A 17,410-nucleotide genomic window follows, 5' to 3' on the forward strand; every position below is an offset into this window, starting at 1 on the left:
CTGCGAATTATTGTATAGTTATTGTCTAACTTTCATGTTAGACGAGTGTGTGGTTAGTATGAAAGGTTGTGAGTGATTGCGACATATTGTATGATTTGCATTCGTATGTAATGTATGATGGTATGTAATGTATGATTGTATGTACTGTATGTAATGTATGATTGTATGTATTGTACGATTGTTAACGCGATCGTTGTTTAGGAGACAGAGTTCCATAGTTCAATCTCATACATGCGCTTTAGAGTTAAGGATTAGACTTAAGTTTGAGATTGCACTATTGAACATCTGTCTCCTTTGTTCGTAAATCCGGGCCAAGTAGAATAAAATCTCCGCATTCCTTAAGAATGCCGAGTTATTTGCATGTAATGGAGGGTGGTTGGGATTAGGGCCCGGGGCGGGTCTCGTGTGTAGTCACCTCCTCGTGGTGAGACCTGGTAATTGATATCGTTTTACAAACATTAAAGTTTTTGTAAAACGTTATCACGCTAAATTGTAAAACGATAAACGAGAAACTTTAATGTTTGTGAAACGATATCAAGCTAAGAACTGCGCAACCTACAGTTCAGTTCAAATCGTGAAAATTTCTTTCCTTTCTTCGTTTCACGATCTGAACTGAACTGTAGGTACAATTAGTTGATAAGTAAACTATTGGGTCACCGGTGGACGACGAGGGATTTCGTAGGGACATCGTGGAATGCGTACATCTTAATTTTAAGTTTGCGTGCGTTTAGTTAATCATGAGACAGTTAATATCTGTATTAAATTCACTGTGAGCGCATTTGTATTCTGTCTTTAAATATATAAAGTACTTTAAATATTATAACTTAGTTATAATTATTTTTAATTTAAACTTTGATATGTATTTTATTACATTGTGCTTTGGTTTAGTTTTCATCGATTTTTTTTTTAAAACTCGTTTTACTGTTCGTTTGCACAATGATAAAAAATTGTGGACATTTTGCAAACGTATATCAAAAGGAATTTCATTTTTTTTTTTATTGAATAAATTTGTTTTAAAGTAAAGAAGGGTGGATTGGACAAGGTTGGGTTTCGATACATAGCAAGTTCGACGTGGTAAGATCAGGGCATACGACGCTACATTCGTGTCCTCTTTTACCGAGCGGACCAGCATCAACGTCGGTAAAAGAAGAAAGAAAAGAAATGGCGGGAAAAAGAAAAGGGAAAAAAATAAAAATAAAAATGCTGGAAATATTCCATCTTAAGTGAAAATCTGATTAACACTATTACACAGCCATTATTAAATCTTATTAAATTCAAAATTCCGATTTTTTTTTAAATTTGGTATTGTCTCCAATTAATGGCTATTTAGGTATTGTCTCCAATTAACGACTATTTTTTGTGTTTAACATTCTGAATTTTTGTATTAGAATACCAATATATTACTTCTCAATTGACAAATCGAAAAATCACAAATTAATTTGATTTATACATTTTAAATGTAAATATTTTAACAAAATTAAAATTAGAATGTAAATACGTATAAATATTACTTGTCGCTACATATAAGACTATCCTACAGTTGCTTGAGAATGTAAATATATATATATATGTATATGTATAATGTACAGTAAACACTAAGCTTTCATCTCAAAAATGATGTTAACTCATAATGTTGGTGTGAGTTACATTATATTATAAGTAATATATATGATTAAGAATAAGATGGGTTTATATTCAATAAGAACATAAATGAAACATTATTTAATATAAATTATTTACACTTCGTTTCAAATTTTATTTTTTTTCTATTTGTCTCTTAATGCCATACGAGTGGTACAAAATGTAAAACAAAGAATGAATTATTATAGACAAAAAATTTAATTCTTTAATTCTTAAAACTATTTTGTTGGCTTTTAGAAATCCGCCACGATTAAAAGCTATATCAGTAAAAAATCCTATCACAAATTGCGGCTTTAACATATACTTATTTTTAATTCATAATACTATACACCCTAAATTAAATTAATTATACACATAGTTATACTTTCACAGCTAATGCTGTGATTTTTTAATGTTTGCTCAAAGCTTTCGAGGTTGTTACTAACCTTTTGTGCTCTTGTATTTATTTCTTAACATGTACATTGTATTTTTGAAATACTGTATAAGGATTTTATATAAAAACGTTGTTTAATTTTTAAATTATTGAAGGCAATAAATTGATTGCTTTCTAAAGTTCTTGTATTGTAATTTAATATTTTTTTTTATCAACAGACAGTTAACAAATAAGATTTGATAATTAGATATTAATATTAAATACCTATTGAAAAAGATATGTGAAAAAGAAAATGTTAGAAACACAATTTGAGTACAAAAAGTGTAGTACACACCATTTAATATAAATGCATAATTACATTTTTCTCCACGATGATACTGTAAACTCATTTAATAGAAATTCATTATTTACATTCATTCGTGTGCTCCTTAAATAATACATAAATATAATTTCACAACAAAACATCAAATAGCAATTTAAATTTTGTACAATTTTCAGCATTAAAATTTATTAAACATTTTGATCCTAAATAATTTTATTCATCTTTTATAATTTGCTTTTTTAAAATAATTTTTTAATTTTATATTTAATTAATTTCGCGTCTTTTAACGTTTTCAAACGCACGTACTCTATTCATAGTATATGAATTACAGCGGACATTATATCACATTAATCTTACTACTATACGACTTGTTCATTCAATTCTTATTTCTTTCTTTTTTCCTTACGGCACTCGTGTATTTTATACAATAGTAATAACTGATAAACTTGAGAACGAAATTTCTCGTTCATTTTATAAAATGTATGATACAAGTAAAAAAAAATGTATATATATATATATCGCTTTTAATTATAATTTAATCTTTTTTTTGTCAGTAGACAATTAACAAATAAAATTTGATAATTAAATATTAACATTAAAATAATATCCAATGAAAAAGATACACGAAGAAAAATGTTAAAAACATTTCTTGAGTACAAAAGGTTAAACCATAATATATATACATATATATATATACATATAAATAAATATATAAATATAAATATAATATAAATATATATGTATATATATATATATATATATATATGTACATGTGTGTTTCAATACATTTAATTTACGAGAAATCAAACTTTAGTACGAATTAGGTACAATACTCAAATATCTTTTTCTTTTGCTTTACTTTTTTAACACATGACACAAAAAGAAATATCACAAACTTTTGCTACTCGACGTAAATACACTGATATTTGTACTTTCTATTTAACTTTTAACAAAACTTTTTGTTTCAAACTCAAGTATACTTTCTTCTTTTACTTGGTATGTTGAATAAATATTGAATTCCTGACCCAGTACCTTGAAAATTAATCCAATATTATGTATAGTTATAATATATTTCTTGTTGCGGTTTTTTTTTTAAATATCATGATCTTTACGATATAGTCTAAGCAACTCACTTTAAGGCCTCGATACTGCCACTTAACGTCTCTTATTTCCATGACGCCGGCCAAATTTACGATTTTTCCTGCAAAGAACATAAAAAATGTTAAAAATTTGTTTAAATCACCAAAAATCAAATATGAATATTTATATTCAGCTTAATTCTTAAATTTGATAATAATCGATACGTGGATAAAAACTATACCTGATTTTACTCGGCGAAGGAACCGGAGCATGTTCGGCGATGACAGGTAACACAGAAGTAAATTTGTCAGTTGGACGTAAAAGACGTGCTGTACGAGAAGATAATCTCCATATCAGTCTTTGTCTGTGAGGAGTTTGCTCTTGAGCATTATATTTGCTCAATATAGCACCCACAGCTTCATATGTAGAAAAAAAGCTTGTATCTGAAATCTACAAATACTAATCATTTAAAGATTTACTCACTATATATGAGAAAGTTTCACATTCATCAAATTATTATAGTATTACCTTACATATTTTTTGAAGTTCTATAGCAAAATCCAAAAGTCTAAGCATTTGATGTCTTGATGTTACAGATGTATTGGTAGTGGAGGAATTAGGAATAGCAGCTGTAGATATGGGAATATCTGTATTAGTATCTAATCGGTTTAATGCACCGTTTAAATATGTGCAGAGTAGAACAAGTGCCATCTCTGATGGTTTCAAACTTGCACAATTACCATCACATGCAACCATTTCTAATCTAAGTAGAAGTTCAGATTCCTAAAACGATTTAATTATTATTATATCAATGCAAAAAAAATCTTTTATTCTTACGTAAATAAAAACGAACATACCGTTACAATATTGGTATACATATCTCCTAGTCCCAGTTGTGATGCAATCGCAAGGAATATTGCATTGAATAACCGAAGGAAAGTTAAAGATGTAACGGGTTGAGTACCAGGTGCCCATTCTAATTTATTCCGTATTACTTCTGACATTCGTTTAAGATCACTACCAGTGCATTTGCACTGAGAAATCGAGACTAAGTGATCAACATCTAATGACTGTGCTAACTGGACAGCAGCTATGTGAAAAGCAGATATACTGATGCAAGCCATGTGTTTTGGTCTTGCTTTCATTTTTGTTAAAAAACGATCCATTAAATTGATGGCAACAAAAAATACATCCGACGGTAGATCATACCACACTTTCAAACATCTTAAAACATGGGCTGATCCATCGCGAGCTCCAATTGTTATTTCGTCATTCTGAAAGAAGAAGAAGAAATGTTTCGTATGGATAAATTCTCTCTCCTGTAAATATAAAATTATTCCATTATCCATAATACATAATTTGTATACAAACTTGTGATATATTAGGTAACTGAAGGTTAGGTTGATATTTTACTTCAAGAACCAAAGCTTCTTGCAACTGTTCAAGTAGCGGGTGGATTGCATCCGGTACAGGCAAGCCCGATGTGTCCATTCCTGCAATGTGTGACTGACAGCTCACTACAGCAATAATTAAAGGAAAAAACAATATGAAGTCTGTGTAGTGTAGCTGATGATATGAATGTCACACAACAAGAATGGCGCAGCTGGCTAGCCTTGTATCTATAAACAGAAAATATTTACATTAAAATAATTGTTTAAATAAAAATTAGATTTAAATTATTTTGTCACCGATCAAAGATAATAAATAAATGTCTATTTTTAGGAGATTTGATCTTGAATGGTTTGTGATAAATGATTTGTTCTTTAATATTAAATCTTTTTCTTTTTTAATACGCTGTAAGAAGAATACATTTTCTTCATAATTGTTACTAAACTACTTTCAACATTAATATTTATAAAATTTCTGTCCTATTTCCTTTCTTGCTTTTTTGTGTTTATTTTTTCTCTTTACTTCGATTAAAATATGCGAGTTCACGTCCACGTGCTATCAATAGAGTAACTTGAAAAGTTTCAAAGAATGTACTAATAAAACGTCTACATATGATTTGAAATAACTTCGAGCACTTTCGATTTTTCATCTCTTTCTCTCATGTACATGTGTAGCTACTTTTTGAAAATATATTGACTCAAAAAATTCATGCGAATATCTGCGACAATAGTTCTGTGAAAATATTCAAATATATTATTACGAAGAGGCTGAATTTATTATTTTTAACTTCATTTCCTTTTTTTTTTTCTAAAAAAAATTCACTATAGAATACAATATCTTGTTTCATAAATAGCGTTTCCGAAATCGCACAAGTAAGATGATTTACGTTATGAAAATATAGAACTTTTAAAAGATGCAAAGATTGTAAAAATACAAATATAAGAGAACGAAATAAAAAGAATTAGCAAATCTTATAAAATAAAATATTTTTAATAATGACGTAACAACAAACTACTACAAAATGATTTTTCGAGAATATTCTCGACTCTCTATTTCTCTTTCGCAAACAATTTTATGGCAATTCGATAATGTTGTATAAATCGTATCAGTCTCGCACAATATCAAAATGGAAAAAAAAACATAAGAAAAGAAGGTATCGGATCTGTATTAGCTGATGCAACCAACTATCAAAATTAGAAGAATGCAAGTTCATTTGAATTCTCTTCGACTAGGTACTTGCATCAAATCAAAAACAACCGAATGAATTTTTTTCAATTAAATACGTTAAACACGAGTAAAATTCTGAAAAACGAAATGAAAAATGTTTGAAACGTAGACAAGTAAACAATTAGCTAATAACTTAATTAAAAATATCAACTTCGAAACGATGTACGTATATCTAAAAACTAAAATCACATACCTGTGCATATATGTTTATAAACATGCAACTACGTGTAATAACATACATAAACAATAGTTGTGAAGCATCTCAAAGAACATACAATAAGTAATTCAAAAATGTCTTTTTATATTGAATTACATTCTACGCGAGATGAAAAACTATAAAAAAAGAAGAAATTGTAGCAATAAAAACGTTGCTTTCGAAAGAAATCGATCCCTCCTAATTTTGTGAAAAATTAATAGAATCACTCGGGGCAAGAAACGTTCGTGTAAGGTCATCGAACGATTCGTTGTCAACAACGTTACTTACAAATTATTTACAATACATTCTCGCAGATACAATAGCAAATCAATGCACGTACCTGTCATTTGTTTTAAATAACGTGTTATTACAGAATCACCACGATTTTTAGATATATATTGTTTTCTTTTTTCTTTACGTAAGAGCGTACGAGCTCCCGCGAAAAGCAGAATGTACACGAACGCGTGCTCGAGTGATACTGTTACTGTTAAATCGCATTTGCTTTGCGAATCGCCACAGATGAGCAATATCCGAGCTAGTACGGGTGCGCACGAACTTGAACGAAGTTATCGTAACACAACATCAGACATCGTATAAAATTCAGTTCGATTCGAAAAAAATATTTTAATAACTTATTTCTGCAAATTTATTGAAGTCAACTTTAACGACCATTGAAATAAAAAACAACGAATCATTTAGAGAAGTATTATAAACGTAATATAGCAGGCAAATAATTATTGTATCGTAAAGATCTTAGAACTGTAGCAATTTTGAAATGTTTTTAATATAATTCTACAAAGTATATTCTGTATTTTGTATGTATGTATGTATGTTTACGTACATATATATATTCATTTTATGTTTACACGCATATATACAATACAATGAATATATATAGATATATATTTATTTTGCTATATTTAACAAAAATTTATAAAATTTGTTATACTTCGATGTTAAATATTATACATTGCGTAAACTCTTCATTTTATTTATTCATTAGAGTGCGTCACAAAAAAATTGTTGTTGCACGCTGTTTAATTGACGGAAAGAAAAGATTAAAATTTTTATATTTAATGAAGATTAAATTTTAATATCTTACTATATATAAAGTTTCAACTGGTATCAAGGCTATATCATTGCCATTTTAATTAATCTACATTTAATCAATATCATCGTTCTTATACAAAAAACATCTCAGAAATAAAATAAATCAAATAATTAGAAATACATTCATTCTGCACTCTCTACGTTTCTCGTTACCACCATTTTGTTTTAGTTTAGACGTTTTGAACATATTTTGTAAACACTCTGTACAGAACGATGATATTTAAAAAACGGAAAGATGAATTTACCCGGATGCGTCCGAAACGCTTTTACGTCAATGGATCACCCAATCTTGGCTTTTTTTTGTCGTATTTGTCAGATACAGACAGGAAAGAGATTCGCGAACGAACTACTCTGTTTGACAGTTATTCTAACAATAAGAAATGGCGTAGTAATGAACCTTCAGCTGATCATTACGCGTCACCGCACGCTCATGCGTAATAAGAAATAGTCCCTCCGTAAACGATAAATTTTGAATACCGTGTTCACTGCACTCACTTATTATCCTTATCAAGATTATCTTGAAAACAATTTTCATTATCTTTAAATATAATTGAGTTTCATGTTCGTAGATCTAATGTTGAATATATAGTCTTAATTCATAACCATTTACATTTAATGTTTGTATCAATTTCGTTGCAACGTAAGAAATTTTAAATTATAAGATGTAAAATATATTTATTGCTCAATTAGTTTTTATTTCCGACATTTTCCAATATTACAATTAGGAATTTCAAGATACATAAATTATTAGTATGTGATAATTTTTGTAATACAAAATGATCCAATATATGAAAAATCCTTGAAATTAATACTTCACGGATATATCTTTCAATAGATTTTATGTCAATAGATGATATGTTGAACTATTTCATCTGTAAACATGATATATATTTATATACATATCTCTCGTAAATAAAGACAATTTTCAAATACAAGTTCATACATTTTATTGCAATAATGTTCTTCACATTCATTTATTCTTGTATACAATCTGATTAATAAATATTTAAACAAAGATACTGTATAGTCATATATTATAAAAAAAATAACATTTCTTTTTTATTATACATTTTCTTATCAATTATTACACATATTACTTCATATCAGAAGATATAACGTTTCATATTATGTAAAGCTTTCCTTTATTTTGTCTAACTGCACAGATAATACAAACAATTTACCTATTCTGCAGAGTTTTAAGTTACAAATTTTTGGTTACATTATTCAACTTTGATATGTACTTAAAACAGATTTACTATCCATTCTCATCATCACATTTATCCAAGTTTTCATCTAATTTTATATTCACATTTTTTTCTTGTTCCAACATTTTCACAATTGTCTCGAGCGTATATAAATGTTCATCATTTATACCTGGTGCTATTACTCGCATCGCAGATGCCAAATTATACAGATATTCTGTGTTTGCTCCACTAGGACCATGAGACACAGATATCTGTTTTGCTATTGTATAGATATCCTCTATACCTGCATAATTTGGATTGTCTTCTCCACCTATGTAAATTGTAATATAAAATGGTGTATTTTCTGAAACTGACGATAACAATTTTTCATTTTTAACATCACTTGAAAAAGTGTTATTTGTTAAGAAATATGATGCAGTATCTTTAATTGAATAAGATGGATAAAAGAGAACACTTTTTCTTTCATAACCTCCTTTTTCCCTGTAATCCAAGTGCCTTACAACTTTATCTATATTCTGAGGTGATATTCTATAAGCAACACCCCACACTTGGTCGTTACAATTATCAGAATTAAGCAATGTTACAACACGACCAGGCTATAACAAAACAACATTGTTTTTATGCTTAATAATTACTATACATTATACAATTTACGAAAGCTAATACGTAATATGAATTACTGATGATTAACAAAATGATTTACTGATAAATTAAAAATCACAAAAATATTTTTGATTAGCATTAATTTTCATTTTTTAAAGAAAATTAATTCTCACTTTTCAGAATATGTTTATATAAAAGAGAGTATTTATAAAAACAAATCAATCTGAAATTATAATCACAAATAATAAGAAACGTTTCGGAATAATAAGAAACGTTGTGTGGAACAATTATTTAAAATGATGTGACATTGAAATTATTAGATACGTACTCTGCTAGGTACCCCTCTGTGGTCTACACTTTTCTGATAAAATCTTCTGATATATCCTTTAATGTGACCAACAAGAATTTCTTCATATGGAAAATCTGCTTTCCATATCAGTGAACCATAACCAAATACCCACATTATCGCTCTTCTCGTTAAATAGCGATTACCTTAATGATCATTCGAACTTTCCTAGAGTTGTATTTTTCAATAAGAGTATATAAGTTTCAAATAGTATATTAATTTCTTCTAAAAAAATATTTAATACGTTGACATCACGCTATTCAAATAGCAAATACACATGTAAACTGTTCAGTAAATATTTCAAAACAGTCAAGTGATGGAAAACAAGAAATACTTTAGGTTAAAATTTCGAATAACAGTTCACGAAGTATACATAATTATTTCGAATAATTTTACTGTTGACATTTAAGAAATGTACTTTTCTAATCCTTTGTCCAGAATAATTTTAAATCTTATCGGGAAAAACCATTACCAGCATATACGTTTGATTTAAATTCGAGTCAGATAACCACGTGGATGTTCAAATAGTGTAGAATTTTTTTTTCATGTGTTTCATTTAGATATGCGAATTTATCGACTAACGTACGACTTAATTTCAATATAGACTTATTTAGAATATTTGATAGTAGAACTTAATATACCGAAAATGTTTTCGAAATTTCTGTGTACCGAAGTACGTGCCATTCGCTGTGTTGATAATTTAATTTTTATAGGTTAGTGTAATACATGTGTATGTAAATTTTATGACAGATAAGAATTGTAGTTAAATTAATTGAATTCTTTATTTAAACAATATTTCATATGATTTTTATAATTTCCTTGTACCGTTTACACAGGTATGGGATATATATTATATATTTTCAATGGCAACACATACAAATTGGAACACAAAATAAAGTGTCTTTATCCACACAACATACATGGAATTATTGAAGGTCCTGATAATAAATTAACAGTGTTTGGTGGAAATCTTTTTCTTTCATTTAAGATTCAATTAAAACAAGAAATACTGTCGTATGTCTAACTATTATACGTACAATATTTATATTAAATACCTTATTTATTCATTTACACTGAAATATTTTTGTTTCAGAATTGAAGAAGATTCTAATAGAAAGAGACTTAATGATTGGATAGTAACAGCAAAATGGGTGGCATTTGATGGATATGATCATTTATGTATTCTTCTAGCACACAATAATGTTTGTATTTGTGATACACTTACTGAGTCCTATCGAAGTATATGGTGTGAAGAAAAATGCATTCTGTATCCTTGTATTTAAATATTTAAACAAAATGTTTGAACACCAAACTTAGCTTTGTTATTAGATATGCTGGCTTTATATTAGACAACAGCAATGAAGATGTAATCATTTTTAGTGGAACTGTATATCAAGAAATATTGATATGGCAAATAAATTATGCTCATCATGATAATACTTCTCCAATTTTACATCGTTTACAAGGACATAATGTTTGTAACATATTACCTTAAAGCAATGATTTTTTATCTATTATGTTTAAATTTAAAAATATAAATAAACTTAATTCTAGGGTATAATCTTTTCAGTCGTATATGATCCACTTGTACAACTTATTTGTTCTACATCAGATGACAGAACGGTCAGATTGTGGAAAATAAGTAACAATAAAAGTGAAGACAGTGATCATATATTAGAAGGAAAATTAGAAAAAACAAATTGGAGAGAAATCAATATAAGACTAATGCGAACAATGTTTTGTCATACAGCTAGAGTGTGGAAATCTGTCATTAGAAACGAAACTTTAATTACCATAGGAGAGGTGCAATATACTACTATATATACCACCATATAATAAAGAGTTTATAATAGAGATAATTTATTTATGTATATGATTTAAGGACTCTCTTATGTGCACTTGGTCATTGGATGGTAACTTACTTAACAAAATTTGTGCTCATCATGGTGCTGCTATATGGAGTATTGATGTATCAAGCGATAATAAAATTATTTTGACTGGTGGTGCTGATGGTGCAGTTCATGCATGGCCTTTTGTTAATAATTGTATCCAAAAAGCTATACTATTACCATATTTACATATAGAAATGTTGCCAAAATATGTGTCTTACTTAAGAAGTGGTAATTTTCTAATTTTTAGCGAAAATGGCACTTTGTTTATATTTAATAACTGTTATAGAAGTCTAGGAGGATCATTGTATTTAGAAAAATATAGTACATACTGTGTTATGGAAGTTTCTTTATGCCACTCCTATGTTTGTTTTGCATCAATAGATGGATATATAACAATATACAAAGGTAAAATGCTAAATATTGGAAATATTGATAATTATAAATATTAGAAAAATTACATTAATTATTAAATTATTACATTAATTGTTATACACAATGATTTTAGAAATATCACCTAATATATGTAATAAAGAATTACAACAAATTGTAGAAGAAAAGATAATGGATTCACAAATTTTTTCTGTACAATGGCTAGAAGATAATAAATTAGTAATTTGTGGGATAAATGGAATTTTAAAAATAATCAGTGTCACTGAAGAAGGTATATTTAAAAATATGCAGAGTAACTTTTTATCTTTTAGTAACATTTTAATTTGTATTTAATTTTAATATTTGTATTTTGTACAGGATTAATCACCGTAGAATCAGTATGTTTGTTACCACATAGTCGAGAACGTTGGTTAACAGCAGCTATTTTATATGAAGGATTACTAGTGTGTGGGGATAGAGCTGGAAATATGCATGTTTTTGATCCTCAAAAATCTGTCTCATGTAATGAAGCGAATATATCTGAAACGAATAATAAATGCATCCAAACTTTTGTCAAAGTTCATGGAATAATTGGTATTCAAAGTTTCATAATTTTGAATTCAAAATTAATATCAGCTGGTCGAGATGGAATGTTAAAGTTTTATGAATTAAATAAACGTGAAAATACAAAACTATTATGCACTTTACATAAACAAAAAATGCCAATGGACTGGATTAGTGGCTATTTAAAAGCCTCTGATGATATTTTTATATTAGGCTTTAAAGAGGTACGAATATATGTATTTAAGCAGATATTATACATATACATCATTTTTAAACATTTTTTATTTTTTTTTTTGTTATTATTTATAGGCAGAATTCATAATATATAGTATGTTCCATTATCGAATTTTGATGAGAGTTCCTTGTGGTGGTGGACATAGATCATGGGATTGTATGATACAAAATGAATTTATTACATTTTTATATATTCGTAATAAGCAAGTATATGTATCTGATTTTCCATTAAGTTTTTTCACGTCGCCTGTTTTATTGGTGAATAATTTTTTCATATTGAAGATCCTATACTATTTCACAAAAATTCAATATAAAATCATATATTTCAAATTTTTAGAACGGTTTCCATGCAAAGGAAGTATACTGCATCAATCGGATATCAATTGGTCAGAATAATATTTTTATATCTGGTGGTGAAGATAGCACTATTCGTATTAGCTATATCTCAAGTACAATGACAATTAGCAATTTCTCCTTTCGAACTTTGAATATTTTTGATGGTCATATTTCCAATATCAAATTTATAACTTACTTAAGTTTACAAACTGATGATTCTTACAACAAATATCTCATTTTTTCGGGGGGTGGAAGAGCACAAATAAAAGTTTGGGAAATTTATATAAAAGATAGTGAAATATATTTGCAAAATACAGATATTTCTTGCTATGACATTACATCTCACATGTTATACGGAGTTGATCGTTCTCGTAAAAAGCAAGAATCTAATATGGATCCTGAGAGTCGATATATGGATATTGAGGTTTATCGTTGCCCAACAAATTTAGACTATATATTGCTCTTTATTGCTTGCGCAGATGGATTTGTAAGGTATATTTTTCTCTTAATATTTTTAAATTTACAGTGTAGTATTTTATATCAAACCGTAATATTATGCATTGTTTATGCATATGAATTTATAGAAATACAATATCAAAGTAAACAATATTCCTCGAAAAATATATAATTTTTATTTTTATTTTTATAATTTAAAATGAATTTTTGGAAATTAAAATATTTTTTTCAAATATTTCTTTCAAATATTATTTGTAAGTTTTATTTGAATATTTCTTTCAGAGTGCTTTTAATTTATTTAAATATTATTTGCAGAGTGTTTTTATATGATATTAATACGAGAAATATTTCATTAAAAGCACAAGTAAAATGTGTTGATCGTTGCATAACAAAAATAACCGTTTTAACATATAATGAAAAAGTAATTGTATTAACAATGTCCACTGACGGAATCGGACGATTTATTGATTTTACCAATATTATTTCAAAGATTATAATTCCGCAAAATGAAGAAAAATTAGACAATTGTAAAAATTTATTTATTGTAAGCTTTAATTTACATAAATCTGGAATTAATTCTTATGATATAAAAATGATTGAAAAGAACGAATATTTATTAGCAACTGGTGGTGATGATAATTTATTTAACATTATTTGTTTCAAAGTTCAGTTTCAAAGTACAAAGAAAGAATTACATATTTCATTGTTATCAAAGTGGAATTCTTCCACTGCCCATGACGCTCAAATTACAGGTGTGTCTATGATTTCTAATCAGTACATAATCATTTAATAATATTTATTGTATGATAATGATATTACAGTATATTATATAGTATCATATATAACAAGAAATAAGATAAGATAAAATAGGAATATAAATATTTTATTGACAAAAGAATTTAATTTGAAAATTTTCAGGAATAATATTTCGTGAACAAAATAAAATTTTTAGTGTTGGAATAGATCAACGAGTAAACATGTACTGTTATGATTATACCAACAGTATTTTATCGGTAACATTTTTGCAGAAAATTGCTACAGTTGTAACAGATGTAAAAGGCTTAACTTCATGGTATAATTTAAAGTATGTATCACATTTAATATTTTCGAATGACTTTTATACTTTTTCATAAATTTTATTATATTCTAATGGATTAATGTTTAGCTATTGATATTAAAATTGAATTGTTTCAGTGGTCAAACAGTTTTATGTGTATACGGTAGAGGATTTGAGATATTACTCTGCTAATGTGAAATACTCAATTATAAGAAATTATGGTGACAGGTAATACTGTTTTTTTTTTTTTTTTTTTTTTTTTTTTAATTGAATAATAAAGCAATATATTTACGTTTGATTAGTTTTCTTGATTAGTTAAATGGTAAATAGTTCTGCTTACTATCACCAGATGGCAAACTCTGAGACAAAAGACAGTGTTGAAATTAACTCGGTTATTTTATTGAATTTGTTAATGTTTATAAGAAGAAAAATATTACTTTAATTATTAATTATTTTATCGAAATGACCGGTATTACAATATCAGCTGTTCGGACACGAACTAGCATACTTGATAAATCATTAAGTAAGGGAAAGGGAGAGGTTAGCTTGAGTTGTTTCGCACTTTTGTTTTCAGAGCTTGTACAGTACTGTCAAAATCGTGTTTACACCGTACCAGAATTACAAAATAAGTACGTAAATACACAAGCTTGTTAAAAAGTTGTTATACACAATAAGTATTTTTTATTGATTAGATTGGCAGAAATAGGTACTGAGGTTGGTCACAAAATAACAGATTTACTTGTCGTGCGAGAGAAGGGTGGAAAACGTGAGATAAAATTGTTAAATATTTTATTGTTTATTAAAAGTACAGTATGGAAATCATTGTTTGGTCGTGAAGCTGATAAATTAGAACATGCAAATGACGATGAGCGCACGTACTACATCATAGAAAAAGAAGCATTAGTAAACAAATTTATATCAGTCCCGAAAGATAAAGGAAGTCTAAACTGTGCTTCTTTTATTGCTGGTATAGTTGAAGCTATTCTTTGCGATTGTGGTTTTGTGAGTATTAATTTCTGTCAATATTACTGTCTAAGTAATTCAAACATTTAGATAAGCTAATAAGAAATATTTATACTTGCAGCAAGCAAAAGTCACTGCACATTGGCATAAGGGCACAACATACATGGTTAAATTTGATGATGCAGTTGTTGCTCGTGACAAACAATTGGAAGATCGATAATCGAAAATATAGAAAAAAAGTATTAAATATTAAAATAAAATTCTGTATTCATTTATAAGTAAAGAACAGATATCTTTACATTAAAAATATGAAAAAAGAATTCCCTAATTTTTTAAAACTATTTTTACAGAATATCGATGTTCAACAATAATTTTGTTTTCTTAGTCGAACAGAATCATAATTAAGTTATCATTAAATAATACACTTTATCATTTTATGTTTATTTGCGAAGCAATTATTTTGTATTTTATTGTATTATAGTACATGCATTGAAATATATGTTACAAACTCAACATTTATAAATATACTATTGCAAAAAACAAAATGTTATGCAAATTTAAATTCTCTATCACGATAGCTTAATTGTCCAGTACGATAAATATGTTCTTGCTTGTCCTGCAAAATAAAAAAAAAATTTATTCTTACAGTGCATATGTTTAACAATTTACTTAACTTATACCTTGAAGTATGTAAGAATTCTTGCAGCTAGATACATGCTTCCAAGATATGCAATACCAACCACCACGTGTGGCCAAAATCTTGTTTGCACAACAAATTCATGTTGAGATCTCAAAAAGGCTAATCGTTGAATTGCGTCATCTATCTATGTATTGAGATCAAGTAATAATTGATTAGATTGTATGTTTATTACTAATGTCATATAATGATTGTGATTTGATGAAAATTAATATTACACCAGTTTGAGGATATATTTTTGTACTAATTATACGAATACAATATTCTTGTATAATTTTGTTTTCTATATAAAATTATTTGACTGTTTATAATTAAATTAATGCTTACGTAAGATGCTCGGTGTAATTAAACATGATTTTGAATGAACTGTATCTCGTTGCATAACGTAAATAATCATCGAAATCATATATAAGTAAAGTTAAAAAATCATCAATACATACGGGCATTGTTTGTACCGCTGGGTTGAGAATTTCTTTTAAATACTGTTGACGTAATTGAATTTTTCTCGTGTGTTTAAATTGTAATATTTCTCGTTGTTTTGGAGATATATCAAATGTTTGTATTTTCTGTGCAGACATTTTTTTCCAACACAAAATTTGCACAGTTTAGAGAAATACGTATGTCTCAATTCGCAAAAATTCTATGCCTACATATATATATATATATATATATATATATATATGTATTCTGTACACTGGCATAGACTATATTATTGATAGATACGTAGAACCTACATCATCAAAATGACCGAGCTCTACATTTCACACTGATAAATCTGATTTATCTAGTTTAGAAATTTAGAGTTTGACCGAACTCTACGTTTCGGGTCGATAAATCTTTGTCATTTCATCATTTATTTGTTAGAAAATACTTCGACATTTTGAGATACATACTATGTATTTCCAATTTTTAGATTTCGATTTGAATAAATGCACGGATACAAAAATGTCTAATTAATGAGAGATTGATTAAAACAATTAATAAAATAGTGCCAACAGATTACAAAGTCAGATGATTAAGACGCAATTTGAAGAATGTGTAAGCGTTGCTTGTGATAGAATGCATCATTCATGTGTTTAAACACATGTGTTTGAAATATGAGTTAACGTTGCTAAACATTTATCAGAATCACATGACAATTGTAATGCGTAATGGTTTCGTATTTAAATCGTTTTATATAAAATATTAGAGATAAATGCACGTGATTGATAAAGATTATGCGTTATTTACCCTATTATACAGTGTTTCCCAATGAGTTGAAATTTTATTAATATCAACCAAAGATAACGTTGGAGATAAAGATCGTTAAAAACAAAGATCGACTAAACGAATATCGTTTAAATTATCGTA

General features: G+C 27.6%; 5 protein-coding genes across 8 annotated transcripts; 2 read left to right on the top strand and 3 right to left on the bottom strand.

Moving 5' to 3' along the window:
- Nucleotides 1–1,726: 1,726 nt before the first annotated feature.
- On the bottom strand, nucleotides 1,727–7,732 carry LOC122539160 (cyclin G). 4 transcript variants are annotated; one of them, XM_043673835.1, is made up of 7 exons: nucleotides 7,584–7,732; nucleotides 4,788–5,035; nucleotides 4,274–4,690; nucleotides 3,945–4,199; nucleotides 3,658–3,866; nucleotides 3,470–3,537; nucleotides 1,727–3,368 (listed from the first exon to the last, which is right to left on the bottom strand). In XM_043673835.1, the coding sequence occupies exons 2-6, from the start codon at nucleotides 4,905–4,907 to the stop codon at nucleotides 3,492–3,494; spliced, it is 1,047 nt and encodes a 348-aa protein (XP_043529770.1). In that variant the 5' UTR covers nucleotides 4,908–5,035; nucleotides 7,584–7,732; the 3' UTR covers nucleotides 1,727–3,368; nucleotides 3,470–3,491. The 4 variants fall into 4 exon arrangements, with proteins under 4 accessions (XP_043529770.1, XP_043529773.1, XP_043529774.1 ...); XM_043673838.1 differs by having other exon boundaries at nucleotides 1,727–3,365; nucleotides 3,468–3,537; XM_043673839.1 differs by lacking the exon at nucleotides 7,584–7,732 and adding an exon at nucleotides 6,569–6,721.
- A 724-nt stretch (nucleotides 7,733–8,456) lies between these two features.
- Nucleotides 8,457–9,610, bottom strand: LOC122539165 (putative glutathione-specific gamma-glutamylcyclotransferase 2). Its single transcript, XM_043673848.1, has 2 exons — nucleotides 9,475–9,610; nucleotides 8,457–9,139 (listed from the first exon to the last, which is right to left on the bottom strand). The coding sequence occupies exons 1-2, from the start codon at nucleotides 9,607–9,609 to the stop codon at nucleotides 8,594–8,596; spliced, it is 681 nt and encodes a 226-aa protein (XP_043529783.1). The 5' UTR covers nucleotide 9,610; the 3' UTR covers nucleotides 8,457–8,593.
- A 510-nt stretch (nucleotides 9,611–10,120) lies between these two features.
- On the top strand, nucleotides 10,121–15,026 carry LOC122539151 (WD repeat-containing protein 6). The gene is made up of 14 exons (XM_043673821.1): nucleotides 10,121–10,205; nucleotides 10,329–10,506; nucleotides 10,586–10,759; nucleotides 10,822–10,966; nucleotides 11,047–11,295; nucleotides 11,375–11,789; nucleotides 11,890–12,045; nucleotides 12,132–12,541; nucleotides 12,627–12,809; nucleotides 12,889–13,379; nucleotides 13,659–14,095; nucleotides 14,262–14,427; nucleotides 14,538–14,628; nucleotides 14,975–15,026. The coding sequence occupies exons 1-13, from the start codon at nucleotides 10,139–10,141 to the stop codon at nucleotides 14,590–14,592; spliced, it is 3,126 nt and encodes a 1,041-aa protein (XP_043529756.1). The 5' UTR covers nucleotides 10,121–10,138; the 3' UTR covers nucleotides 14,593–14,628; nucleotides 14,975–15,026.
- Nucleotides 14,705–15,670, top strand: LOC122539167 (trafficking protein particle complex subunit 5). The gene is made up of 3 exons (XM_043673850.1): nucleotides 14,705–15,029; nucleotides 15,093–15,402; nucleotides 15,485–15,670. The coding sequence occupies exons 1-3, from the start codon at nucleotides 14,863–14,865 to the stop codon at nucleotides 15,581–15,583; spliced, it is 576 nt and encodes a 191-aa protein (XP_043529785.1). The 5' UTR covers nucleotides 14,705–14,862; the 3' UTR covers nucleotides 15,584–15,670.
- Nucleotides 15,671–15,794: 124 nt separating this feature from the next.
- Nucleotides 15,795–16,726, bottom strand: LOC122539170. The gene is made up of 3 exons (XM_043673855.1): nucleotides 16,501–16,726; nucleotides 16,044–16,187; nucleotides 15,795–15,979 (listed from the first exon to the last, which is right to left on the bottom strand). The coding sequence occupies exons 1-3, from the start codon at nucleotides 16,636–16,638 to the stop codon at nucleotides 15,911–15,913; spliced, it is 351 nt and encodes a 116-aa protein (XP_043529790.1). The 5' UTR covers nucleotides 16,639–16,726; the 3' UTR covers nucleotides 15,795–15,910.
- Between the last annotated feature and the right edge of the window lie 684 nt (nucleotides 16,727–17,410).

Source organism: Frieseomelitta varia, unplaced genomic scaffold (genome assembly GCF_011392965.1).
Source record: "Frieseomelitta varia isolate USP_RPSP 00005682 unplaced genomic scaffold, Fvar_1.2 scaffold_192, whole genome shotgun sequence".
Lineage (NCBI taxonomy): Eukaryota > Metazoa > Arthropoda > Insecta > Hymenoptera > Apidae > Frieseomelitta > Frieseomelitta varia.

Coding starts and splice junctions, on each gene's coding strand:
- LOC122539151 (XM_043673821.1), top strand. CDS start 10,139: ATGTTTTCGAAATTTCTGTGTACCGAAGTACGTGCCATTCGCTGTGTT. Junction 10,206..10,328: donor TGATAATTTAATTTTTATAG/GTTAGTGTAATA, acceptor CCGTTTACACAG/GTATGGGATATATATTATAT. Junction 10,507..10,585: donor TTAAAACAAGAAATACTGTC/GTATGTCTAACT, acceptor TTTTTGTTTCAG/AATTGAAGAAGATTCTAATA.
- LOC122539160 (XM_043673835.1), bottom strand. CDS start 4,907: ATGGACACATCGGGCTTGCCTGTACCGGATGCAATCCACCCGCTACTT. Junction 4,200..4,273: donor TGTATACCAATATTGTAACG/GTATGTTCGTTT, acceptor AAATCGTTTTAG/GAATCTGAACTTCTACTTAG. Junction 3,867..3,944: donor AACTTCAAAAAATATGTAAG/GTAATACTATAA, acceptor TAGTATTTGTAG/ATTTCAGATACAAGCTTTTT.
- LOC122539165 (XM_043673848.1), bottom strand. CDS start 9,609: ATGTGGGTATTTGGTTATGGTTCACTGATATGGAAAGCAGATTTTCCA. Junction 9,140..9,474: donor ACAGAGGGGTACCTAGCAGA/GTACGTATCTAA, acceptor GTTTTGTTATAG/CCTGGTCGTGTTGTAACATT.
- LOC122539167 (XM_043673850.1), top strand. CDS start 14,863: ATGACCGGTATTACAATATCAGCTGTTCGGACACGAACTAGCATACTT. Junction 15,030..15,092: donor GTACCAGAATTACAAAATAA/GTACGTAAATAC, acceptor TTTATTGATTAG/ATTGGCAGAAATAGGTACTG. Junction 15,403..15,484: donor TTCTTTGCGATTGTGGTTTT/GTGAGTATTAAT, acceptor TTATACTTGCAG/CAAGCAAAAGTCACTGCACA.
- LOC122539170 (XM_043673855.1), bottom strand. CDS start 16,638: ATGTCTGCACAGAAAATACAAACATTTGATATATCTCCAAAACAACGA. Junction 16,188..16,500: donor CAGCGGTACAAACAATGCCC/GTATGTATTGAT, acceptor CTCAATACATAG/ATAGATGACGCAATTCAACG. Junction 15,980..16,043: donor GAATTCTTACATACTTCAAG/GTATAAGTTAAG, acceptor TTTATTTTGCAG/GACAAGCAAGAACATATTTA.